This window comes from Strix uralensis, chromosome 8 (assembly GCF_047716275.1).
Source record: "Strix uralensis isolate ZFMK-TIS-50842 chromosome 8, bStrUra1, whole genome shotgun sequence".
NCBI classification, from domain to species: Eukaryota; Metazoa; Chordata; class Aves; order Strigiformes; family Strigidae; genus Strix; species Strix uralensis.
In genome coordinates this window covers 5,461,748-5,488,186 of record NC_133979.1, presented here as the reverse complement: position 1 = coordinate 5,488,186, position 26,439 = coordinate 5,461,748, and the positions used below count along the sequence as shown (strand labels likewise).

At 42.6% G+C, this 26,439-nt stretch overlaps 2 protein-coding genes across 5 annotated transcripts in view; one reads left to right on the top strand and one right to left on the bottom strand.

Moving 5' to 3' along the window:
- The window catches only part of C8A (complement C8 alpha chain), a 27,016-nt gene extending 20,416 nt beyond the window's left edge, over positions 1–6,600 (top strand). Inside the window, exon 12 of one of the 2 annotated variants that reach the window (XM_074875934.1) lies at positions 5,633–6,600. The gene's annotated coding sequence lies outside the window, so the exon portion shown is untranslated. Of the gene's footprint in view, positions 1–700; positions 1,114–5,632 lie in introns of those variants that run through there. The other variant, XM_074875935.1, reaches the window with a different exon arrangement.
- On the bottom strand, positions 2,680–26,439 carry C8B (complement C8 beta chain). Of its 3 annotated transcripts, XM_074875930.1 has the most exons (14): positions 25,065–26,439; positions 24,127–24,492; positions 23,330–23,494; positions 21,605–21,758; positions 20,404–20,545; positions 19,326–19,467; positions 17,019–17,151; positions 15,964–16,161; positions 13,545–13,785; positions 11,302–11,430; positions 10,368–10,531; positions 7,942–8,095; positions 6,617–6,685; positions 2,680–5,203 (listed from the first exon to the last, which is right to left on the bottom strand). In XM_074875930.1, the coding sequence occupies exons 2-14, from the start codon at positions 24,141–24,143 to the stop codon at positions 5,052–5,054; spliced, it is 1,860 nt and encodes a 619-aa protein (XP_074732031.1). In that variant the 5' UTR covers positions 24,144–24,492; positions 25,065–26,439; the 3' UTR covers positions 2,680–5,051. The 3 variants fall into 3 exon arrangements, with proteins under 3 accessions (XP_074732031.1, XP_074732030.1, XP_074732032.1); XM_074875929.1 differs by having other exon boundaries at positions 24,127–26,439; XM_074875931.1 differs by lacking the exon at positions 2,680–5,203 and having other exon boundaries at positions 6,617–6,769; positions 24,127–26,439.

Here is a 26,439-nt window from a genome sequence, read left to right as displayed (position 1 = left end):
ACTGAGATGTAATTGTTCTGTGAAAAATCCCTATGATGCATGGCAAAGCTGTGGCCTTTTTGCCAACTTTGTTTTCCAGGTAAAGGTGATATTCACCCAGAGATGAATTTGCTCCCAAGGGCTTGAATCTGATGTCTTCCATGTTGGGAAAATGCAGCAGCATGAAGCACCCATACATCAGTATGAATTAGACATCCCAAAGGAATGTGAAATGTAGGATCAAAACAAGTTTTCCTATCAATGGTTTTATCACTACTGTTTGGTGTTGGGCTGCCAGGTTATGTAGCAACAGGAGACGGTGCTCTTACACCAAGGACCAGCTTGGGTCGTAGGCAATTCTTACCTTTACACTGACTGCTTAGGACTCAGGAAAATGCTTGAAAGTAAATGAGTATAGTCACGTGAGTTAGAAAGCCAAGTATGCTTCTTTTGTGACCAGAGGGAAGAAATTAATGAAGAGAAAGATCTGATGCCTTGGAGGCAGAGGAGGGATGAGGCCTGCAGGAAAGCAACCTGCATCCTCAGCTTTTAGAGCCATTTCTAGGATAGATCACAGACCGAAGAACCAGAAAGAAAAAAAGAACAAATCCAAGTGATTAAAGAAACTGCATGTGAAGTACCACCGTGAAGCACATATAAATAAGGGCAAAAGAGCTGGGATTTGCCTGCAGTTGCTCATTCTCCACTTTGAACATTGCAGTGTTGGAGCACAGAGATGAAAGCGAGGATACATGTGGGGCACAGCTCATCGTTCACCCCGCAACCCAGGGCAATGGAATACAAACCCAAGGGTTTCCTTCAAATGCCAAAGGCAGCTCAGCAGCAGCCCCTCTCCTCCCCCTCCAGTCCCCACTGCATCCAGGGCTCAGACATCCCCACAGCTGAAACTCGGAAGCAGCCAAGTTGAAGTCAAAAGAAACGAAGAAGCTGCCTGTAAGGTCTGGAAAAAAAAAGATTATGAGCAATTACACATTTACAATGCCAGTCAAAAAAGCTAATATATCTCATGCTGAAGTGGTCAGCATGAGAGTTGTGCTACATGAGATAAGCAGAAAAAAATGTACGTTTCTAAAACTAAAAGCTTAGAAGGTACAATAAAATACTGCAGTTCCACCCTGGTTTTAATGAATGGATTTTCCCCTCTTGCACACTGACATACATTTGATATAGTTATTTATCCTATATATTTCTTGTGGCATATTTCCCAGGAGACCTTGTTTATCTCACTCATAAGTACATGATGGATGTATGGTGCTTTGGATAAATGGTATCACAATCAGATATTTTTATGGATATAGGCAAACTGGGTTATTAACAAAGGAAGGGCAGAGAGGAACCAGTACGCAAAAGAAAATAGCAAATGATTGATGACAATACACCTGAGGTTGCAAGGTGCAGACTCCAGATAACCAGCTAACAGAAGAGTAGATAAGGGCAGCGCTTGAGACAGAGCTGTTTTCTACCTCGGGGTCAATGTCACACCAACTATCCACATGCCTGTGTCCCTCTGAGCCTGTGATTTTAGAGCAGGCAAAGATTCCTCGGCAGGAGTAGCTCAAAAATTATCCCCTTCATTTTTATACAGTGTAATGCAGAGGCACAGGAAGATACAAAACATTTAATCCTACCCCCAAAAAACCTGAAAAAAAAAGAAATGCGAGATTCTGGAGAGTTTGGGGAGGGACTGGCATTTCTTATGCTGCTCTATCACGCCCAACACAGCAGGACTCTTGGTGCCGCATTACAAATAAGTAAAAAATATATGATTGTAATGGTAATAATTACTGTCTTCATCTCTAGATTTGTTGATTTACAGAAGCAGGGGGGTGTTAAAATAGGATATAAAAGGAAGACAGATCTGCAGGCATAATTTGACCTGAAATCTGGCAGTTGTCTTGAGTGCTTACTGGGCTCTTTAGCCACCAAGACAGAAGAACGAGGAGCTGGAAATCTGGGCACCGTTAACACCTCTGCATGGACTCACTGAGTTGCTTTCAACAAAATCCCTGTCTGGGAAAGAACCCAGGGAGGAACAACTACATCCATCTTATAGCAGGAGAAAGAGGAGCATGGTAAAGTAATTCAGCAATATTATGGCTACCACAGGGTTTGCAAGTCCCCAGCCACAGCCTAGACCACGTTCCAGCCTCACAGGTAAACGTGAAGTGTCTACGTGATATGAAAAGACGGAGAGCAAGTGAATCCAGGCTGGAAACCAGTCTGATTTACCCATTCCTGATGGAGATGTTAGGGGCTGCAAGAGTCAAGTTGGTTTTGTCCTGGGAAAGATGGCTGTGACAATTACAACTTACCTAAAATACCCTTTTGGGAGCTTCCTAAGCCGTGTTGACCGGATCCAGCACACATCTCAGCAGCAATGTCTTCAAGCAAGGAGGTGGAGGAAATACAGCTTCTCCATTGATACTGAGTTTCTTTTTTTCACAAGCAAACTGCTTGTGAAAATATAATATGGTAAAGCACATTGAGACAAGTGTCTTAACCAGAGAAATGGGCTAGAGCAGCACAACCAGTGCTGAACATGCATGCAGCCTGCCTGCAGCCTTCCCAAGTTTTCATACGTGGGTTATTAATCTCAGCTTACACAGAAAGTGGAAGTTAGAAACACCAGTAAAAGATAGTACCAAAATTTAATGCATACCAAAATGAAACAATAAAAGCTTCAGCATAGTATTTTTTATTACCCTCCAGGTCATAATAAATCATTAGTTAGTTGAATCAAAGCACAAAATCACAAGGACAAGATAAAGTTATGTCCTTTATGGGAGGCTTCTAAGCCTATAGGCTCAATATTCAACCACTACTGAAATCACACTTCTGTTAGACTATCCTGCTGATCTTGAAGATTATCAAATCTCTCTTCCTCCAAAAAAAACCCCCAAAACCCAAATATCCAAACTCAGGCACTGCCACCTCAAAAAATCTCAGCTTTTCTGATCTGGGAACAACAGTCCAAATTCAGGTCGCTACATTTGGCTCTGCTCGCCGCAGCAGTGGATAGACACACTATGTGTCAGAGTGCTTACTCCAGCCTGACGATCAGGAAAGGTGGTCAAATTTACAAAAGCCACTCGACTCATCTGAGAAAGTTCCTTAATCAGATTACATCGATGCTCCTCAAGAAGGGCAGGCAACCGCCCTGCAGTACGTGTCCTCACAGGCACCCATGAGCCTTGATCAGGGTCCTCTGCTGCAGAGCTTTTGCAGTGTCCCTTTAAAAACTTTAAAGAATATCATACTTCGCATAAGCAGTGACCTCTTTGACCATGACCCGCAATGAATCTCTCAGCAAATTTCTATCACACAAAAGATATCACAGTTACACAGTGGATAACGGAAATGTTTTGGGTTGGCAGCTCGATTACGCAGCCCATAATGAGTACAGAGCACTCTTCTTTTACATATGCAATGTGCTCTTTCTTTCTTAAAAGCTGTCACAGAAACCTTGCCGATAAGTGTGGAGGCAGCACGAGGGCTACAACTAAATGCATGTTCCATTGTTCAGATGTCAGAGAGCCTGAGTTGTTCTTACAAGAATTACATTTAGACAACGTCAGTCTGAAAAGAGAGAAACTGGTGATACCAACCCATCATCACCATCATTGCTAAAAACCCTTGGACGAGTGTTTGACCTTGCAGATGCTAGAAGACTCTCAACACTTATGAACAACTTTGCAACGGTGGAATTGTTTTCCTGAAGCAAAGCTATCGCTGGTTATTTTACAGCATGCCCCACCAAATGTCTTTGCAAAAATCATTAACCACCAACAAAGCTGTAGGAGGCAAGTCTCTGGAACAATCCAGGCTCAGGTCAGTCACGACTCTTTTGTTTGACCCGGATTGCGATGCACGGGTCCAGGGACAGTAACAAAGGGCAAACCATTCACTTTGCTTTGGCTCTTTTCATAGCAAACTCCTTCCATCTCAGATGTCCTAACCTGAGTGGACTAGCAACGCAGCTGCTGACTGAAAGGCTTTCACTGGATCAAACTGATGAACCAGAGTCTGTTTGGGGCAGAGGCAACTACTAAGGGCAGAAGATCTCAGGGAATGTGCAAAGATGTTTGTTCCAAAATGTTCCATTATTTATTCTGCCCATGTCAGAAAAGTTGTCTGCTCCAGCAGAGGGTCCTGGCATCCTGGACTGACATCCCCTGGTCAGGGTGCAGCCTCTCCTGCAACTGTAGCCATCACTCCTGCCTTCCAATGTCTCCAAGGAGCAGAAGGAGGAGCAGCTGCTTTCCAGTTCCTCAACCCAGTAGCATCCCTCTGTCCTTCCCTCCCCTTCCCAAGGAACCAGAGCACTGGTGTATTTGAGCATACCGGGGTGTATCTGATACTCTCAGTACCTGTTCTACTTCAGAAATGCACAGGAGGAAGCTCATCACCATGGTAGAACTGCTATATAGTCTAATGATGCTTTGGTGTCACCAGACTGTTCTTCACAATTCGGTTTTCACTCCTTCAAGACAATTTCTAATACAACAGACAATTTAACTTAAATAAAATAAACTGGGTAACTGGAGTAGCGAGGCACAGTGGCTTTACATGTCACATTAGATACTATTGTGCTCACTAAGATTTAGACTTTAATATGTTGTATTTGCTCCACGTGACACAGCTGTCTTCACAAAAGCTGCATATTAGCACACATTCTGGTACACATAAGATCAGTCTTTTCTTATCTCAAAGGAACCTTCAAAAACAAGACAGTAAAATTTAAAATCATGCAGCTACCAAATAAGGCAGGAGGTAAAGCTTGTCTCAGCCCATTGCAATAAAGACAGAGAAAAGAGAAAATATTAAGAACGGGAAGCACATTCAATCCCATGGGACAACTGCAAAGCATGTCCAAAGGTGTGATTCACAACACACACCCAGCTCTCAATGCCTTCTGAAATGTTTCCAACTTCAGTGCACTTGGATGAGACCCATAAGCAGAGCGAAGCCAACTGAGCAAGCCAGTCAGGTAACATCTTCCCACTCAGTTTGCAAAGTGCTCATCGGTTTTGTGTACGTGCTAATGATTCCCTCTAGCAAGTAACTGTCTCAGCATCTGGCCCCGAGCATGACGAACCACCATTTTGTGGGGCAGGGTTGTTGCACTGTCGTCTCCTTGTTCGTTGCCCTCCTGAACATGGAGACCAGCTGGCCCAGCAACCCCAGTTTCCATTAATAGCAGCATCTGGAAAAAAACCCAAAGCCAGAAAGGACGGTCAGAATAAAGCAGCTCTTTTCATGGGAAGAGCGGTTGGATTCCATGCATCATATTTAAATACAAACAGCTCTGCCCCTGACCATCCAACTAACAATATACTTAAGTCATTAACAATGAGTGATTGTTTTAAAGATGTTAATTCTCTGTTCAGCATTTCTGGTGTTTGTTCAAACTACACTTTATGCAGCAAGGACAAGGGAAAAAAAACCAATTAACTTTATATTTGCTTGTAGGACACTTCTCCCTCTGACTTGGTCCAAGCCTAGGTAAGAAAATCAGCAACCAAATTCGTCTCAGCCACACTTTTGAGGTGCTAGGGGAAATGTTAGCACATTCTTCTTCAATGAACAACAGCTTGAATATTCAGCTTTCTATCCATTGTTTTTCCCATTACAGTGTTTCTTCTGGACCCTGAGCATGTGAGTGATGTAAATTCAAAATCCTGAGAATCATGGAGTTGAACACGGCGGCAATACATAAAAGGAGGAAAGGGGAGTGAGAAAGGAAGTTACATGTTGACAAGTGGATGGATGTGAGTCTTTGGGAGGGTCGAGTGCAATTACACGTGTGGTAAGCAGACTGGAACAAGGTGTAAGTGACTCCACAGTTTAAGGCTCCATGGACTTCCTTAGAAACACCTACAAAATTGACCCTCTGCTCGGTGAAATCTTGGCTTAAAATGTATTTCAGCCTGGCTTAGTTAGGACACAGTCATGCAGAATGAGAACTGGATAAAAGACTAAACAAAGCGCAATGATAAATGCAGTGCATCAAATTGTGAGACAGTGCCAGAGCTCTGGGTGCCTGAGATTTGGTATTATTTAGCATCTAAATTAATGAGCTGGAAGAAGTAAACAAAATTATTAAATTCACAGATCATCCTAAACTAGAAGGAGTTAAGAACATCAGTCAGGAGACAGCAGTGACATAAAGTGACCAAGAAGCATTAGTAAATGCTTCAAAACAACATAGTAAGATTTTAAGATTAAAATGCATGGTAGCATATCTGAAAGGAAACAGTTTGCAACATACTGGCTGTGTCAAAGGGAAAAACTTAGGAAACAGAGCTGTTGGAGGAGACCTGAGGCTTGTCATGGATTGTAAATCAAGTAGGAGTTCCTATTTTGATATAATTGCAAGGCGCATTTATCCAGCTTTGAACTGTAAAAGTAAAGCCACCTCCTCGTGAGTGCAAAGAAATTTAGAAGAGGGCAGGCAAAGCTTATCTGTCACCTCTGCAGCACCCTAACCCTTCGTGCATTGGGCTGGGCAGAGCAGGGACAGCCAGAGCTGTGCATTACTCCCCATCCATCAGCTGCCGTCCCCGGACACTCCTAAATACAGACGGGACTGTCTCCTCGCACTTGGGGTGCCTCTTACCTTTCCTCTCGCTGATCTCACAGGCAGTGCCGCTGTAGCCCAGGGGACATAGGCATTCACACTCGGTTCCTGAAAGTAGGCAGAGATGGTGGGATTAGAGACTTCAAGTCACATTTTCCTGCAGACACCCATTTCTTTTCAGTGCTTCATCTCCTGTAAGGAAGGGACAGCGGGTGAAATGATATCAGAATTTTTCTCCGATGGTGAAAGTATGAAATAGCAATAAAGCAGGGCAGCTGTGACTACCCTGCCGCCCCTCTCGCCTCCCCGGCCATTTGTTCCTGCCACTGCACTGCGGCTCAACCTCAGCTACACCGGTGCAGTCATTCAGCAAGCCTGGGTCCCACACAGTCCCCCTGCTCCTCTCCAAAAGAGTTATCTTTGGTAGAGCTGAGAGGGAGCAAACTGCAGCATCAGGAATGAGCACCTGGGACAGGAGCATCCCAGCTTGGCTTTGTGGCAGAGGAAAAGTCCACATAACCCTGCTCTGGCTGCCCAGGGCTGCAGTGTGCATCCCACTTAGGAAGATAAACGGTCATTTAAAACCTCTTGTTGAGAAGATCCTAAATGAAACACTAACCTGACTCAGCTCCTAAAAAGTTATTTAAACAAGGGTAATCATGAGACAAATCCTTTAAGTGCTACAATCAACTAGCTGGTACCTGAAGTGATCATTTCTGCATTAGATACATTTAGATGATAACAATTCTCATCAGGACTTTTGCAGATGCAGATTGGAATTAGGCACTTGAAAAAATGGTCCCTTTCTTAGAAGCTCTCATCACGTCATATATCTCTGTTTGGGCAGTGCAGTTTTCATTCAATTTGATTATTTTTAAATTCATTTTTAAATCACAGCCTGCTTACAAAGGAGGACAGCTTCTATTAGAAATGGGGGAAGGTGACAGTGATAACAGTGCTTGGCCCTTATATGGTGCTTTTCATCTTCAAAACACTTTTACAAACACTAATTAATGCTGAGACAGTTGTCACTTCTCTAGGAGGATGGAAGCAATCTTAAAACCAAAGGAGGAGACTGAAAGTTGTCAAGGTTTTTTTTTAATGCATAATTTAGAAGTAACAAATTCCTCCACAAAACTGATACAGATGGTCACTCCCGCTAAAAAGAAACATCCCTTGACTTTGCTGTCTTTACTTACCAGTGGCATTGTACAAATAGACCAACTTTTTAAAAAAAATTAATTACCTGAAAAAGAAATGCCAGGAGAAACTAAAGAGCAGATTACTCACAAGCTTCCTCACTCCCCACAAATTCCCAGCTCATTCTCTTAAGAGGGTAGAGAAAAGGTGCAAAAACCTTCTACCTTGCAGAAAGGGGATGCCATTGCCGTGGCACGGAGCACAGCGACAAGAACTGGTCTCCAGCTGAAACTCATCAAGAGCCCGTCGCAGATTTTCTTTTATTGTGATTGCATTAGCAAAGTCAGTTGGAGTCACCAGCTGATACAGTGGCTCTGCCTAAAGGGAGGGAAGAAACTGCATTCATTTCCAAGTTCAAGATGGTGTGAGCATCGCAGGGCTCGGTGGTGGCACAGCTGGAGAGGGAAATGAAGGCCTTGTGGTACAGGCTCCAGGTTTCCCATCAGTATTTCCCTAAACCCATGAACAACAAGGCAGCAATGTCAGGAATTCTTAGAGGGATTCTCCCCTTGGTTTACAACCCCAAAGCAGTTGCAAATGCATAACAAAATACAACAGCCATACCGTTAGTTGACAAACGGGCACAGCGACACAGAAGTTTCATTAAATCCTTTCTCATCCATTTTCCTGATATTGAAATTTTTAGAATACAGACTTGCTCAAACTTACGTTTTCTGAGTGCTCTCTTACACTGATTTAAAAAAGGTGCCCCAAAAATCTCCTTCATTCCTCCAACAGCCACACAGCACAGCCAGAGGCACACGTCACAGGCATTCAAATTTGCACTGATTTCACCTTAACCACTTCCGTATTTCAAGGCTGATTTCTCTCTTTATGAAGCCAAGACAAGGGTTTCCACTGCCTTCAGAAGGGAGAGGATTGTGATCTTCATCTGCAGATGGGGTGGGTGGGAGAAGATAAGGGAGTGCACACCACAGTGAACATGCAGTAGGGACCAAGGGGACTTTGACCCGCTCATTTATTTTTTTCCTGAGAACAAGGGAAAGTTAAAGTGTGGTCTCAATACTGCCAGTCACCCACTAATGCCAGTGGGACGACACTGGCATGTGTCATCAGAGGATCCATCCCAAATTCCCATCCTTGCTATAGAGATGCCTGCCATATGCCATACAGGCCACAGCAATACAGTAAGCATGAAAGATCATCCTTTGGTATCAGAGGCTCAAGCTACAAGATATAGAAGAATGTTTCAATAAAAAAATACTCATTTCCTGCTGCTGTACATCCACTCTTCATCAATTATCTGTGATCCATACTTTGCTTTTTGAATTCAGATCATACAAATGAGGAAACACACTAAAAGTGACCTGCCAAGTCCCTTCAGCAGATGATTTATGAACTGATTTGCTTTAGTTTTCCCTAACTAAGCATTCTTGTGCTGACATTTAGTCACACTCTGCTGGTACTTTTGATCTTCAAGCCCCACAGGGATATCGGTATGGAAATGAAGGATTATAGATACCAAATCCAAATTACATCCATCTGGGGTTTTTCACTGGGCAGCCTGGTCACTGATGCCAGGCAAGACAAAGAATGCTGCAATTTCTTGTGGGAGGATATTCTGTACATGGGATCTAGCGCGGAGGGGTTGCATTTCTGTTGTCTCCTGCCCAGAGACCTCCCAGCTCATTTCTGGAAGGTCAATCCACAGTGCACCAGGGGTTTGGGAAAGCCACCTCCGCTGCAGCAAGCACCAGGCGGGCATTGGCTGTATTTTAAAATTACTGATTTTTGCTTTGCTTCATATTTTTTTAGAATTAAACTCTTTTTTAAAAATGAAAAGTCAGATTTTACAATGAGAATGGAACACCTTTTACAAATATTTTTGCCTAAAATTAAATTTTACAATGAAAACCAGTTATGCAATGATAAAATCAACTTCCACCACCACCAGTCCAAACTCCTGTTGAAAAGGATGTTCTCTTGCATCTTTGTACTATTCACTCAGAGTGAACTTGACATTAAAAATGATGAGGCAGAACTGCTATATACTTCTGCTTGGTTTTTACTTCTACAGTGTCTTGCATTACTAAAACTCTTCAGGATCAAAGCACCCTGATGCTTCAAAACCTCACTTGTATTTCTAAGGTTTAGCCAAGCTGCACAAACATCCAGGCATGTATGGTGAACTACTTGACCTTCTGAACCAGAGAGAGTTGTTGCTAAACAGTCACTGGTGCTCACAGAAGACAGGAGAAATTTCAAGGAAAAAAAAGTCCTTATAAAATATATGCCACCAGATATATTTTTGGTAAGTGATACATCAGTAAAAAAGAAGGTGGATCGTCTGGTTTGCTTGGCAGGCAGCAAGTGATCACATCCACACAGCCCAGTTAGAAGGGTTAAAGCTGTTTACTTCATGTACTTCCAACCACACCCCTTTTAATGCATCACACCTTTGATTCTCTCAATACCCAGTCTTAGAGAAACTATGCTGCACAATCCGGGTCTATTATTTGCCCTAGAAATTTCACTGCTTTTTTTTTTTTTTTAAATCCTGTTTATTTAAACACAGAGTTCTCCAAGGCACCCAGCTAAGTGAGGCTGAATGAAGTGATGGATACAGTACCTTTAGCCTTATGATTTCAGGGTTGTACTGTACAGCATCTCCCCACTCCTGCATAAGTGCAGCCGTCGGCAGGTCTTTGTAAGCCAGCGTTGTAATGTGTTTGCTTGCTCCGCCACGAACAAGGACAATGAAATCTTCCACATACTTTTTTGTGGAGGTGCTGTCTGCAAAAATACTTTCAGAAAGTGGCCAACTCTGCTCAGGTATGTTTTTGCGGATGGCAGTTGAGTTATCAGCTAACAGCAAAACACCCCTGTACATGACCCATTCCACTGAGAGGACAAAGGAAAATGGCCACAAGTGTTTCACACCTGAAGCCTGGTTTCCTGTGCTGCGTGTCCTGTGCCTCTCCTGCTCCTTTGCAGCAATGCCCCCATCCTCCTCTCTTGCACCCTAAATCTCTCCCTATTTCTCCCCATAAATTTCTTCCCTATGGTTGTAAGCTTGCAGGTCCTTCCACAGCCCAATGTTCCTCACCACCATGAATACTGCCAGTTCTCCTCCATGTATCTTCAGGTGCACCCTTCTCCCACTGCAACACCCACAGCTTCCCATATGTCCCCTGAGGCTCCCACAACACCATTACCTCCCTGCTTTCCCCATTTGGGCTTTTTTGGGTGCAGAAAGCGGCATGCTCTGCTGAGAGGTGGGTGGATTGGTAACACAGCACCAGCCAGGTGGGTAATGGTTGATCTGTCCCTGCTTTTCCCTGGGACGCTGAGAAGATATTTCTTCTCTACCCAGCGAAGAAAATCTTGCAAGAAAACAAGCTTTGAGACATCTACACATCTGTTAAGCTCGGCTGGGGTTAGCCAGCAGACTCAAAAGCAGCTGTGAGGGAATGAAGAAATATTTCAGGCAGCCAAGATCACAAAATCTTCTTTTCACTATGACAAAGGCTAGAAATTAAATGGCAGAAGTGTTTCATGCTTACCTCCAATCTCTTTTAAAAGGGATTTACAGCCAGCTTCAGTTATTCCAAGCTTCAGATAGACATCAAAAATACTTGCACCAATGTTAAAGCCATGCTGTGCACATTTCCGGACATCGCTCAGAGAATAACCTTAAATACACACCAACATTTTGTAGTGTTTTAATACAACTGTTTGATGTTTTATGTCCATATACACAGAAAATGGGAGTTGATAAATATTTTTAATTTGGGAAAAAAAATGAGATGAAGAAGCCTTTTTTCAGATATTTAACAGATTTATAGGGAATGAAATTACATCTCTACATTTTACACAACTCTGAAACCAAGTGCAAATGCAAGGTAAATGCTGGAAGAGGAGGCTTTTAATTACCAATTCAGCTGTACTGGGTTATGCAGACCTGTGATGGGTGGGAGCCTGGCCTGTGACTTAAATGTCAAGCATCTTTGACAAAGGACTACCCACCACCCATCCCCATCATCAGGAGCCAGACTTTTTAAAAGAGTAACAGATGAAGTAGCTTTTCCTCCTTTGCTAGCTCACATCTCCCAATTCTTTGCTTTCAGAAGAGCTTCAATTGTTTCATGGAAGATTTTCCATGAAGCTCTGCTATAATTTTTTTCCTGGCATATAAGAATTTGCCCTTAAAATCTGCAAATCCTTCATGTTCTTCCCCAAAGCCCTTCTCCAAACTCCCTGCTGTCCTGACACTCAAGAAACACTAGATATGACACTCAAGTATCTCTTTTATTTCTCTGCTTTTTTGTTGTAATCCCCCATGTTTCCCTGAATTTTTTACTTCTTTAGTTAAACTCCTGTCTTGATGATACAAATGTTTACATGAGCTCATAATGCAAGTATCACTGTATGGCTGTCCTGTTCTTATGCTCTTCTCATACATTTGATATTGGCCAGTTTCTAGATCAGAAAAGAGGATGCACTGGGTTTTGGGTTGATGCAGGATGGCCCCTGTTAATGTTCATAATCCATATGCACCTGAAGGCAGGAACCACTATTTTATGATATCCTTGTACAGCACAATCCAGACCTCTCTCCTCCTATTTTTCCCACAGAAAGTATCAAATCATAAACCACAGATACATCTGGCATATTGGATTATATGTGAGCGCAGTGCAAGTGCCAACCACGTAACACGGTGTGTGACACTAGATCTGCAAAAGGAGACTTGATTTACAGCACAGACAGTACAAACATAATGATAGATTTGAAGGGAAAAACCTGAATTCTCAGACTGGACCTACCTACCAAACCCCAGTGAGAACTTACAGTCCGGCTCAGCACTGGGGATAGTGTGAAAATGTTGATACTACTGCAGGATCCTGATCTAGGTCAGCAGATGCTGACAGACAGCATTTTGATGCAAACAATAATACACATTAGTTCAAACAGACGTGGCTTGTGATGTGCCCACACCAACAGCTGAGAAATTGGGCAGTGCTAATGTTTTGAATATCTGATATCTGAATCTAAATTCTGTCCCTCCGGGCTGTATCTGACTACAGGATAAGCAACTTCCTAGACAGCAGAAGAGCAAACAGACTGAGCATCACACACAGCAGAGTCCACTAAATGCTTTCGCAAATAGACAGCGAAGGCAGTTACTCACTCCCATGCCAATGAATAAATAAGAGAGTGCAGCTATTGATTAATGTCACACAGCTCGCTCTATCCTACACAACAATCATCATTTCTCACAAAAAAGGAAGCCAGAGCCAAAGAGCAAGAGCAATGTCAGGCACAAGAGTCACCCAGCAAATTATTTACTGTTTCCTACATGCTGGAAAAGCTCTTGAGGCTAAAGGTGTTTCAAAACTGTCATTTGAAAGGCATTGGAAAAAGAACTTAGGTGAAGGTTTTCAAAGCTAACAAAAGCGTTAAGCTACACGATTCTCATTCATCTCAACATCTTGTCAGCCTCCAAAACGTGCCATCTAAAATACTTGCTACAGGGCCCTTTTTTGTGAACTGGCAGCACCCACAGCTTGAGAGCTAAATGAAGCCCATGATGCTGAGCATGCTTTGAAAACCAGCCTCTTTCTTCACTGCCATAAAGCACTTCTACTCCTCTATTTTCTGCAAGCTTTCTTTGAGACGTTTTTGACACCTTCTTCCACCATCCCGCTTTTCTGATCTCAGACCTGAACCATCATTGAGTGCCTGCAGAGGGGTTTTCCCACCAAAACGCTGGCCCCAAATCTTTGTCACAACCATCAGATGCACGTACCTGCCTTTTGGAGCTCATTGCTGTTCATGACTAAGGTATATTCATAGATGCCACCGACAGTAGCCTCTGTGATGTAATGGGTCCCGTAGTCTCTGTAGAGCTCTCGGTACTCCCCGTAGCTGTACTCTGATGGGAGCTGATGGAGTCTCTGCAAGAACTCATAATGCAGCATCAGGGCTCGGGGCTTCAGCTTATAAATGGCAACAGCCAGCTCAGAACGGGCATGAATGAATTTGCTGGACTACACAAAATGCAGAAACACAAGAGAATCCAGAAGCAGTGAGGGATGTCATTCTTGTGACAACATGTAGTTATTTGCTATTAAACAATTAACACTGGTCAGGATTTATCAATTTAACAGTTTGCAACTGGAAATCTCTTAATTTAGCAAAATAAAAACTTTTAGTAGTAAAGTTTCTGAAAATCAGGATTCTGACTGGTATTAGAGAGGGAAGAACGAAAAGGAAGGTTAGGTGATTACAGGTTAGGTGATGGCTCAGGCCGTGGCTGGACATGGGGAAAGGCAGGCTCCAGGCTCTGCTCTGCCAGACCCAGGATGCCAGGACACAACCAACATCCCACGAGACTGCTCTACCCCTAATAATGTTGACAAGTCTTTGTCTCTCACAAGCTCTCTCCTGAAAAATTCTGACATCTGAAATCATGATGATTTACATGTGAAATGGTAATTCTCTGGCTGATCCAAATTAATATTTATATTCCACAGAACATGTCATTAATAAAACTCAAAGAAAAGAAGAAAACACAAACACTCAAACACACACACGTATTTATGTGTCTTGGTATAGGTATGTGTACATGGATAAATACTGTATCTCTCCTTTCTGGCATAAAAGTCAGGAACAGAAGAGATCTTTTGTCATCTCCAAAGAATTTAGTGTCCAGTTATTTGGGCCAGCAGGACAGGCACATCGGGGCGGTGGGGACGGGGTTCAATATAGAACTCTGTTGCTTAGATAATAAAATCAAGACTTAGTATTGGGTTCCTTTATGGGTATCTATTGCAAATGCTTCTCATATACCTCTGATCTTGTCATAGGAAATGCCTCTTTGCAGGAAGCAAATGCAAGTTTAACAGCAACAAGGAATACTCTGCCATTCCTGAGTGCACTTTATACTGAGGGCAGAGACATAGATCAGTGATACTATTAATCCACTGACAAGAGCTAGGTTTGTTTACAGCAATAACAGATGAAAAAAAGAAATCAAATGATGGTGCACACTACCTCAGACTGAATCTCATAAAGCAGTCCTAGGAGTTATAGATTAAAGCATCTCCAGCCAGCTCAAAGTGTGCATCAGATGACAGCTGCGACCAAATCTCCGCAGATGAGACTGGAAGTGATTGTGCCATCCATATTTTCTGTTGTGTGTGTCCTGAGCTAGTGAATGATGTAGTCAGCAGATAGATCACATCAGCCGAAGTAAAATGGCATGTGTTAGTCTATAATTAAACCCGTGGAAGGCCTGCTAGCAGTTTTCATTCTATGTTATTGTCAAGGCTGCCCTACAGTGGAACAGCTTGGCTTCACTGTTTGCACTATCATTTACCGAAGTGACAGCTCCTGCCTTGTTGAACCCACCTAAAAGAGGGATGGCCCTTCATGCGTGAGATGATGTCCTGCAGTGATCACACATACAATAGCCGTCCACACCACAGACCGGTTTCCGGACTGGGTGTACAGGTGCAGAAATTCCTGGAACTGCCAAAAATCCTATTTACCCTTCTTTCACCCCAGATTTCTCTGTTAGTCACTATAACTCACCCGTAGGACACAGGGAACTCTGGGCTCCTGGGTTTGTTAGCTAAACCCCAATTCTGCCTGCGCAGATGGCTTGGAGGAGTTTCTGTGTTGGTACAACCCACTCACCTCCCACCTGCCAGACTGCTTTGGCATCAAAGTTTTGATAAGAACTTTTTGAAGGCTGGCAGGGCAAGGTGTACAGCATCCCATGGCTGGGGTGCCACATAGAGACCCCGTTAGGAGTGTCACTTGTACATCTCCTACTAGTCAGATCACTGTATGGAGGGTAGGTCATTTGAACCAGCTTCTTATTTACATTTTTTTTTATATTACTTCACTACAAACATCCAAATGTGGATGCCCAGCAGGACATTGGACAGACAGCACTCAATTGTGGCTGATTTTGGAGGTTAGGCAGTCCGGTTCCTGGCCTACAGAATGGAATGAATGGAAAAGCTCCCGGGTGCCGTAAACACAAACAAAGGCATTGTGGCCTTAGTAAACACTTGATCAATGCAAACTGCAAAACCCAATCAGGAGGGAAGATCTCATTTATCCTAGTCATGGCTGCTGACCTGACGATGAGGATCAAACCGATATACAAACACATACAGATAACGCATTAGCAGAGAATTAAGCGGAGCAGTGCTTACAGTTGAAGAAAACCTTTTCATCCTTTGAAAGAACTTCTTGAACCTGTTGTCGTTTGAATTGTAACCAAGTTCAAACACTCCCAGTATTTTTATACCAAAGCTGAAGCTAGACTGTGAAGCTTTTGCCTTCAGGACGCTGCTTTCATAATTTGAGTAGGAGTCATATTCAGTCATTGTAAATTCATATTTGCCTTTGGTCTAAACAGAAAGCAAAAACAACACGTTTAATTTCCTGCATAGCAACTGTATACCTGAAACATGGGAAAGGAATACAGACACAAATATACTTGTGAATTAATGCTTGCACTTTGAAGATGAAAAGCCTTGTATAATTGCAAAGCACTATTATTATTAACACTGGTACTTCAAGAATACTTGATTTAAAGCAGCAGGAAAGCTACTATCTCCTCCATACTGCAAGGACCTCAGGCTTTTACTTAATATGTCAATCTTACGCAAACAAGTGAAATCTTAAACACAGGCATCAATTAAAGTATGAATTCTAAAAGGAAAAGGCTTCCTAGTCGGCAACACTCAAAAATATCATGCCATGTCATCAAGAGCATTAAGGTCAAATATGTATTTGAAATACAGCTTTGATACACCACAGAAATAAGCTTTCACACAAAGCACATGGTGTGCTGCTAAATCCTAGGCTGTTGCACAAGGACAGCTTTCCCAGCCTGGCTCTCAAGGCACTCTACAATTTTGTCTAAAATTAACCTCCCTGTGCCCACTGTGTGGCTTTCGGGCCCTCTTGGACAGATAGCAACAGGGAGATTAGGCTCAGTTTTTGCAATGACAAGGTCCAAAGGAACACTGCCATCTATTCCAGTGCACACGGATATCATAAGGGGATATGTCCAACTTCATAGAGTGCATGGGATATGATGATGTTCTAGAAATAGGGCTAAATTCAGCCTCATCCCATTTGGTCTCACGAATTTTGTGATTTTTTATAAAATGCTTTAGTAATGAAGCTTTACCAGTATTGTGCACTAAATTTATTGGAATATATGTATGCATGTTTACTTGCAGACAAATCTGACACATACCTCTGGTGTATAGCTTTCTACATTATATGGCTTTCTGAATCTCGTGTCCACGATATAATGGGGAGAACATCCCCCAGCATAGTACCTGTGGTCAAGAACTAATCCTTCCAAGTTGTTTGTGAAGATATTTAACCTGTACATGAAGCATAACAGCAAAATATTATTGTCGATTTAGAGGTAAACATCAAATGCCTTGGCTGAGAAAGGCAAGATTGTTTTGTTTGGCTGAGGGCTTTTTGTTTCATACTTCTTTATTTTGAAATCCCAAAGGAAAGTTTTGCCTCTTTCGCTGTCCAACCAACCCAGTTGCTCCAGTGAAACCTAACTGACTAGCAAGAAAGCAAAAGTCAAGAGTCAAATTTTGACATTTCGATAAATATGAAGGGCAATTTTCACCACCTAGCTATGAATGACACCAGAGCATTACTGCCACCAGCACTGGCAACTTTTATAGCCTTTACTGGAACAATCTGGGAAGAGTAGAACAAACTGCACCAGCCAAACTCTCACCCCATCAGGTTTCCCACCCTGACCATGCCCAATGCCTGCAGTAGTGCAGCAGCAACCAGCAAGATCTTCAAAGACGGGTTTGCCAACCCATGTCATCAGTCCAGATTAATTTTTAATTCTCATTTCTTTGTTCTGGTTTATCAGTCATAATCTTTGCCAGGTTAATCAAGGATCAACCAGAGGTCAGTAGATGAGAGTAAAAACTGTCAGAGAACAAGAATAAAGGTACTCAAGCAATTGTTCAACTAATCTGTGAAATCACTGGGAAGTTTTCTTTTGATTTTAGTGGATGGTGGATAGTAATCTTAACCTGTCTGCTCTAAGAAAGGATGTAGCACTGAAACCTTTCTAGATGAGGTAATTAAACCCCATGATTTGCTTCTCCTGTTGTTGCTGGTGGGCTCTGATGCAGTAAAATCCCTTCTGTTACTCACTGTCAGGACACCCTCACATCACCCTAGTGGCACACAGCTGAGGACATGGCACTCATCTCCACAAACTCATATAGTTACAAGAGTCATTAGATGAAACTTCACCAAAAAAAAGATAAATTGCTAATAGTCCACGTTGTGTCCCTATTAGTGTTTCAGGTCTCAGTTAGATCTGCCTCTCCTTATTTTGGGAAGAGGGACTTGCATGATAATGACTCTGAAGCTGTAAAATATTAACTCTAATTTTAGAACAATCTGAAAAGAAGGGAAGTCCACTAAAAGCAAATTACTGAGCAACTGTAGCTTCAAAGAGATGAGAAGCATGTTCCTATAATTGTCCAACATTATTTTTAATTTCAATTAAACTCAGAAGTACAAAGCATTAGCAATGACATGTGCAGCTGCCATATCTCCAGAGGATAAGGAGGAAATTATAATTTTTCCTTGCAATATGATTTTTTCCTTTTTTTTTTTTAAAGTAAAAAGCATTTTTTTCCTGCAGAATGAGAAAAAACTCTTTTCACATAATCCAATCTTACAGAAAGTTGCCACAGTCTTAGCCTGTGAAAGCTGGATCAATTCAGACTTGGATTTTAATCCCAAAAAAGTTGGGAGTTTGCTATCATGCAGGTTAATTCTACCCCACTCATGCAAAGGACACAAATTCCACCATCTCTCACTGTCATGGAAGAAATGCAAGAAAATTTGACCCCACCCACCCCAAACCAATACACTGTGCAAAAATACAAATCCATAGCCAGGTTCAGATTTTAGGCAACCCATGCTACTGATTTAAGTCATTCTATAAAGAATGATACAACATTATCCTCAGATTTTAAGAAACCTTCCTTTGCTTTTCTTTCAAAAGCACGGTTTGAAGTAGTCTCCCAGTTCCTAAAGGCTAGGACATTCCTGCTCCTCACAGACTGAATTAGATCAAAATCTAACTTTACTTATATCTATGCAAAATAACCTGATTATCAAAACTCTCCCTCTGATTAAGTACAAGTAGCTGCAGACATTAGAGAAATGTCTGGTGTTGACACTTCCCTCTTCACTCACCAAGTTTTGGCAAATCAAAGAGCACACACAGACTCTTGCAGGACATATTCCAAGCTGAGCTGATGATCTTCACAGGGTGCACAAGGGACTTTTACTCAACTCATCCCTCTCCAAAGACTCAGGGTGTCAACAAGGATTTTCCCACCAGGCTCTGGATCAGGATCCCAGAGGCTGTCAGATCCCAACTAACTGCTGGATACAGCAATTGCTACAGTTTTTCTCCATTCAATGTTTATGTCTGAAGCCATATAAAATCATTCTTATCCTTAAGTAAGAAAACATCTCATGAAGGTCATCAACTTACCCTTTTGCCAGATTCTCTATTCCCCAGTATTGCTCCATCTTCTGGTCACATTTTTTAAACACTTTTTTGCAGTTCTTTTCATCTGACTGGTCCCCACAGTCATCATCCCCATTACAAAGCAGTCTCCGTGTAATGCATCTCCCTAGGATGCAAGGTGTAAATTACTCATAAAATAATATGTTATCACACTCCCTGACTCAGAGTCTAGAAACAAAAGACTCCTCTAATGTATGGTTCAAATCAAGCTGGAAAATATTTCTTCTCTATCTGCACAGATCACCAAACTCCATCTGTTCAGTTTCGCACAAAACTTTCATAATCTTAAAATTCCTTGTTCAACCTAGAAAACCCCACCCTAATTACAAGTGTAAGACAGAATATTTTGTTGCTCTCGCTAAAATTTTTTAGTTTTGAGAAAAACATGCTGGAGCCTGTTTCACAGACCTTGTATATGGTATTATTTTTCCCACCCTTTCCATGTTCATAATTACTGAGTTGTTTTTCAGTCTCACCAAAACACTAGCCTAGGGGACAGAGATCAGAGCCGCTTTCCTTTGCCCCACCTCCTGTGCTGACCTCCCCTCTGCCCCAGCGCCCTGCTCCCTGCACACTTTCCTCTCTGTTGCCAGGGTGCAGATGCAAAGCAGAGGCTGATCAAATTTTGGATACAGCTAAGTGCTGCCTTGCTTCCCCAGTGTCCCTGACTAATTAATCATTGATACGGAAGGATGGAAATGCCATGAGGACCGCCATCATAACCTGCTGTGCTCTTGGGCTGTGTCAGGCATGCCCAGTGCATGTTCTCCTGTTGCTGTCAGATCTATTTGTGCTACAGATTTTACTGATATAACTGGGTTTGAATTTCCTATATGGAGATTTTGAAGACATGCTTTTGACTGACAGATGTCGGCTAACAGACTCACTCAAAATCATGGATGCAAACACAAGCATGGAAGGATCCGGGTCAACTCCTGACACCTCTTCAGCCCAGCAAACTCTTGTAGAAGCAGAAAGCTCAGCGTAGTGGTGTCAGAGATACCACCTGAGCACCACCACTTCTGATTCCATAAGTCCTTACCTGTAACTGCACACACAAAACCTTCACATCTGACTTTATTCCTGCAAGGATTATTTGTAACACAGTCTTCAGTTTCTTTGTCAGAGTAATCACAGGGATCCCCATGGAACTGAGAAGGTTGTTCCAGGCGGGCAAATCTGTACTGTGATGAAATAAAAAATATTGACTCAACTGTACAGAAATTGTGAATTTTATGATTCCTGAGTTAAAAAAACAAACTTTGTGTTGGGGTGATCTGATCTAAGAGTATTGTCATTAAAAAAAGTGTCAGTAAAGAAGTGTGATGCTGGTAACGTGCCTCATTTCAAAGGTTTCTGATCTGTGACAGTTTTTAATTTTACTAAGGGAGGATTGTGGATTGGAAGGGATGAAGGAAAGTTTGCTTTTCTTTGACAGTTCGTTTAAATGAGCCTGACAGGGTAGTGCAGGCATTTGCACGAGTAAGGAAGGATTCAGTTACATCTCCTCTCTTTCAATTAGCGCTGGTAACAACATCCCTTGTTATTTTCTGTCAGTGTATTTACTTGGCCCTCTGTATCATTAGGGATTTTTTTCCGCCCACAACACTGCTGTGAAGCAGTCAATTACTCCATCCAATATGTTAGCCCTCCTTTTTTTCCCAGCTTTTAAGATTAACTCTTTGATACGAAGCTTCACTGTTCCCAACTCCCAACACTGGTTATTCCCACTTAAGCCTGGGAATGACTTCTCCAACTCATTAGCAGAGGTCCCTCTAGCAGCAGGGATTTTGCTCTTCACACTATTGGGATCGTTACTTTCATTTCATGGGGCTTCTCAGGTAGAAAATGCTTGTTGGCAGACAAGAAAAAGCATCTTAATCCTGAGAGGGACCGAGTGTCTCCAGATCCCATGGGGGACCATTAGTGGGGATGGTGCCTCGTACCAACACTGGAAGAAGAGGACTGTTGGAGAGAAAGTCCCTGCAAAGCCTGGGCTTCCTGCTTGTGTTTTCACCAAGCCTGGGCCTACACCATCTCAGGACAGTGAGGCAGCCTGGAAAGCACTGGAGTTACTGGGGGTAGTAAGCTGAAAAGCTAAATAGCTACTTGACAGCAAAAGCCCACCTGTACAGCACTTTCCTTGGCAGCTCCCTGCCTTTTGCCCAACCCCATGGAAAAAAAGGCAAGGCTTGAAGGAGGTCCTGCCCCTCAGGCTCTGTGCCTAGACCACAGACGCTCACCCTTTTCTTTTGGCAGGGATCGCACTTGCTCCACGAGGACCAGGCAGAGAGTGTGCAGTCACGGGGCTGCGGCAGGTTGCTCACGGACCGGGCATGCCTCCTGTTGGCCACGCTCTCGTTGGTGCTGCTGAGGTTAAGGGACTCCTTTTCACCACTGCATTCAACAACATGAGAGTTTCAGGGTGTGAAACCACTGAGCTGTGAGGACAGAACAATTTGGCCTATACCTGTGCAAAACTACATGCCAAAGAGAACTAACACTTGCTAGACTTCATCAAATCTTCCATGCAACCGCTAAATTTCAGTATTTGTTTCATACTGGAACCGATTCTGTATGAAACCTGATCTACTCTTCAATGCCCAAGACCAGACCCAGTCCCCTACACCACCACCATAAGAGTAAGTCTGCAGAGCATTCAGGAGGGCTGACTGCAAGACACACATCTGATCTAGCTAGTGTGGGAAACTCAACCCACACCCCACCAACCTGGGCTTCATCTCAAGCTGTGCAGGCCCGACCAAATAACCTGGCCAAGTGGCCAGCAGTAAAACCTGCACCATCAGTTGCTGCCCTTGTCTGATTGCTCCCTGTTGCTTGCTGTACGGTCAGTACTTTGGTACCTTGCTGCCATACACGATAAACAGCTCCAAGGTTGGACACCTCCGTGACAGACGCCAGTTGCAATGCTAAGGGCTGGCATGCACTCAGCAGTTTTGAAAACCAGGCTTAAGCATCTCCCTTTGCTAGGCAACCTATTTTTTCTCAAGCTGACCAAACCCATTAGTCTTAGACTCTATTCTCTGCTCACAATAGAGTCATTAACCCATTAATCCCATTCATCCCAGTAATAAACCTGAACCTCAAGTGAGCCTTTACTCTTCACCCCAGCCCCTCTCTCACCCCCTCACGTGACATCTGTCTCCAAGGTTTCCATGATGCCACAGCTAAAATGTTGCCTACTCTTTTGGCAGATTCAGTATTTCTGATTAAATCCTCATCCCAGACAAATGCTTCATTGTAGCACCTAATCTAAGTGGGAAGCTTTAGTAAAACGTTGACAATTAGTTTCTTTTCATACCCACTTTGACAAGCAAACTGCCACAATAGTGTTCCCAATTCTTCCACCAAGACAAGGAATAGTACCAGCTGAAGCTTTACGTATGATTTAGTGCCTGGCAATGGGATCCCATTACTACATATTAAAAATCACATGGAATAAAGGAATTACAAAAACTCATCAGCTCACTGAGGCATGAAATCAGAACTCAAAGTTGAGAGAACAGTGGAGAAATATAGTTAGATTGGAAAGATTACAGTCACATTGACCGCAGTCCCCTGAAAGAGCAAAATCTATTAAGCTAGCAGAGAAAGAAACAACTATCAGCCAGATTTTTGCCATTTACGCATGCGAAGAAAACAAAACCCTGTCTCTCCAGCAGTTGGGCAGCTAGCATAGGAGGCTGCATGCTGCAAACAGAATTCCACATTACAACACTACCATGATAATTTGCCATCTCAGATTTATCAAACAGGATTACCTTTCTAAAGGCAGACATATTGCACTACATTAACTTCAAACCAATGTTTTTTACTATTCATTAGAAATATAGAAATCGTTCAAGGTAGCGATTACATGCCATACAACATGAAAGCAGAGAGTCTGTACTGATTTTCACTCTTTATCATATCACCCCACGGACATGGTTTCAGAAACATTCACTTACCCAAAGCAACGAACAGTTAGGATGCCGAGTACAGCATAAAGCAGCAACAGTTTGACAAGGCACGGAACAAATGTCGTATGTGCTGTGCTCATCACTCCAAGGTACCATCGGCGATTCGAAACCACCACTGCTCCCATTCCATCTGCTGGCAGGGCTTGCAAATGGCTCAAGTAGAAAAAGATAAATTACTGGGTTGTTCTTCCACACTGTAAACAGCAGATGACCCACCACCTGGCAGATTCACAAGGTAAACATTGCAATTGTTAGTACACGGCTTTCTGGAGGCAAGTGGGAAGGAAGCAAAGATCTGTCTAGAAGCAATTTACACTTTCATTTGTAATGCTCCTTTCAAGGGATGGGGAAAATGAATATTTCAACAAATGAAACATACGTGAGTCTTGGCAAGAGAGAAGCCGTAAGTAAACTAAAGTTGGCTTTCTAGGAATAGAGTGCAAAATCATTTATTTATTTCTGCTTTTCATGTCTGTCTTCCAGAGGAAGGCCAGGCACAGGGCATAAGCAGTCATTCTCATGGCTCAGGGAGAGCCTTCATCCCGAAGAGTGCCCTTTGCTGTCTCTCTCTGGGGCTTGGGCTCGGGCTCATGTTGCAGGGGAAGGCAGGAACCCCAGCCCTGGCTGGGCCCTTCCATAGAGATTCTCTGCTCCACATACCCAAAGTCTTAAGCCCATGGAAGCAAGACCTGTCAGGCTATCAAATTAAATGCCTTGGTGTTTTCTAGCTACTACGTTGAGTCATTCTCTCTCTTAAATGGTCCTAACCAGGGCAGAGAACTTACCAAGGGCTGATTCCCATCAGTTCCACTGGGCTTTCAAAGGCAGACCAGGATCTTCAAAACCTTGCAGAATCTTTCTTCAGTTGCCTGTTGAGGCCTGTTGAAGTGACTTCAGGTATGGCTTTTCTATTCCTGAGACACAACAGTCTTTCCCCTCGTTTTCCTAATTAGTCTTTACCTACAATGAGAGTCTCAGAGGAGAAAAGTTCTCTGAATCTGTGTTTCCCTGTACAAAATGATGAATATCATTGCGTTTTCCCACCCTTCCTCTTGCTGGACAAGGAGGGGTTCTTTGAAGAGATGCAGTCTCACTCTGCGTGCAACTCTGGCTTTTAGCAGCACAGTCTCTCTGCATTAAGTCTCCAAGTGCTTCAACGACACAAAGAGTAAATACATTTTAATTTGCTCATTATGGGAATGATGGATGCTATATATAAAATTAATCATATTCACTAATACAAAACAAACCTGGCAACCTCAGTGTCATTAGCTAGCCAAGTGCTACACCTCTTAATGTGTCATAGTTACCTTACAAATGACATTATTCTGACTGTGGAGCCACGTCTCTGCAAAATAAGCAACTGGCTGCTCCATCTTTCTAGTCTGGCAGCTTCATAACAATTTAACACAGAGAAGCAATTAACTTGTAAGAATCTGCTCCGAATAAAAAGATTGTATTTCAGGCAGCCAGTTTTTTAACCCAAAGTTACTGAACACACAGTCAGTGATTAACTGCCCTCTAGATACAGAGGACAAACTGTCAGGAAAGATGGCTTAGGCTAAGCAAAGCTTTTTGTTTGCCTTTTTTGCCTTATTTTTTGTTTCAAATGACTTTACCCCAGACTGAACCCAAGATGTGCCTATGTGATACAGCTTGCTCAACATTTGACACAATTGATTTAGCTGTTAATCATTTGTCCATGACAAAAAAAACCACTTACAGGAAATACTTCTCCATACACAGGACCTTTGCTGGCTGGAAAATGCAGTACACATCCAAAGTTCAACAGCAGCAAAAGAGAAGCTAAGATTATAAGCATAGAGCATCCTCAGGATTTAACTGCAAACCATGACAGTGATCCCGGTGTGCGAAGATCTCAAGGAAACCTGCTCCTGTTTGCTGCTTGTCTCTGTTTTCCTGCCTCTCACCACACACATCTTAGTGGTGAACATGCCTGGTCTTGAATTGGCAGAAAGAAGTTAGATTAAAACAGGAGGAGGGACCCAAATTCCCACATGTTGACATACTTTTCAGAGAGAATTGAAAAGCAAAATCAAGTTTTCCACATAATTTATAATCTGGTATAATTAGAGGTGGGCCTAACAGATAAAATTTATGACAACAACCACAGTTCGTTTTCTGTTTCCTTGCAGTCTGAGGCCGAGTGGCTCCATGGATCAATGAGAATGTTGCCTTGTCTGTGTTCTCTTTCTCCAGTCTTGTTACTTCTTCACCGCTGACTGTAATAGCCATGGCTGGCTGCTGAGCTGTTTTTAAGTCCCAAAGCACTTAGCATTAACAACACTAAGTCACTGAGCGTGGGTTTCATCACAGTTGAAAATAAAGCCTCACTAAGTGTCCACCACGAACACCCAAGCTTTCAAGTACAACGCATCCTTTGCAGAGTTCATAACACCAACATAAGTTTGTGTCTCCTTGCTCCCTGTAAACAAAACCTATATAGTTTCACCAAACATTTTTTTTTTTTAAATGACAGTTTCCTGTCCAAAGAAAAAACTATGAAACACATCAGAGATGAAAGGCCCTCCCTGGGAAAGGTTAGAGTGGAGCCAGCAAGCAGCTGTTTATGGTATCGTTAGTGCGCTCTGCAAAAAGAGTTTCTTTTTCTTCTTTGCTGAGACGATCTTTTCATTCCTTGCTTCATAACTTGTAATGCATTTCTTTCTGCAGAACGCAACTGGCTCATTCAAAGGTAAGAGGAGGCTCACCCACCGATTTTAATGGTGAAGAACATAAGGTGGCAATTATATGGTAAAATTTACAAGTAAGAAGTCCTAAGGAATCTTTTCAGACGTTTACTACAACTGACTCTGTGGCATAACCACTTTTGTTATTAATACAATTATTTTCGGGTGGTGAGGCTAGTCTCTGAAAGGCCCTGGACATAAAAAACTCACCTTGTCGAGGTTAATTCTCTTTTCCTGGCTTTTGATTCACTAAAAACAACACCTTATATAGTGATTTAGTCCAAATTGGGCACAGGTTGACCTATTCTGAAAGCTCTGATTCTAAGATCCTGTGCAGATGGTAAGACAGGGGCTGTAGTAATGAGTAGACAAAGAAAGAAAAACCCA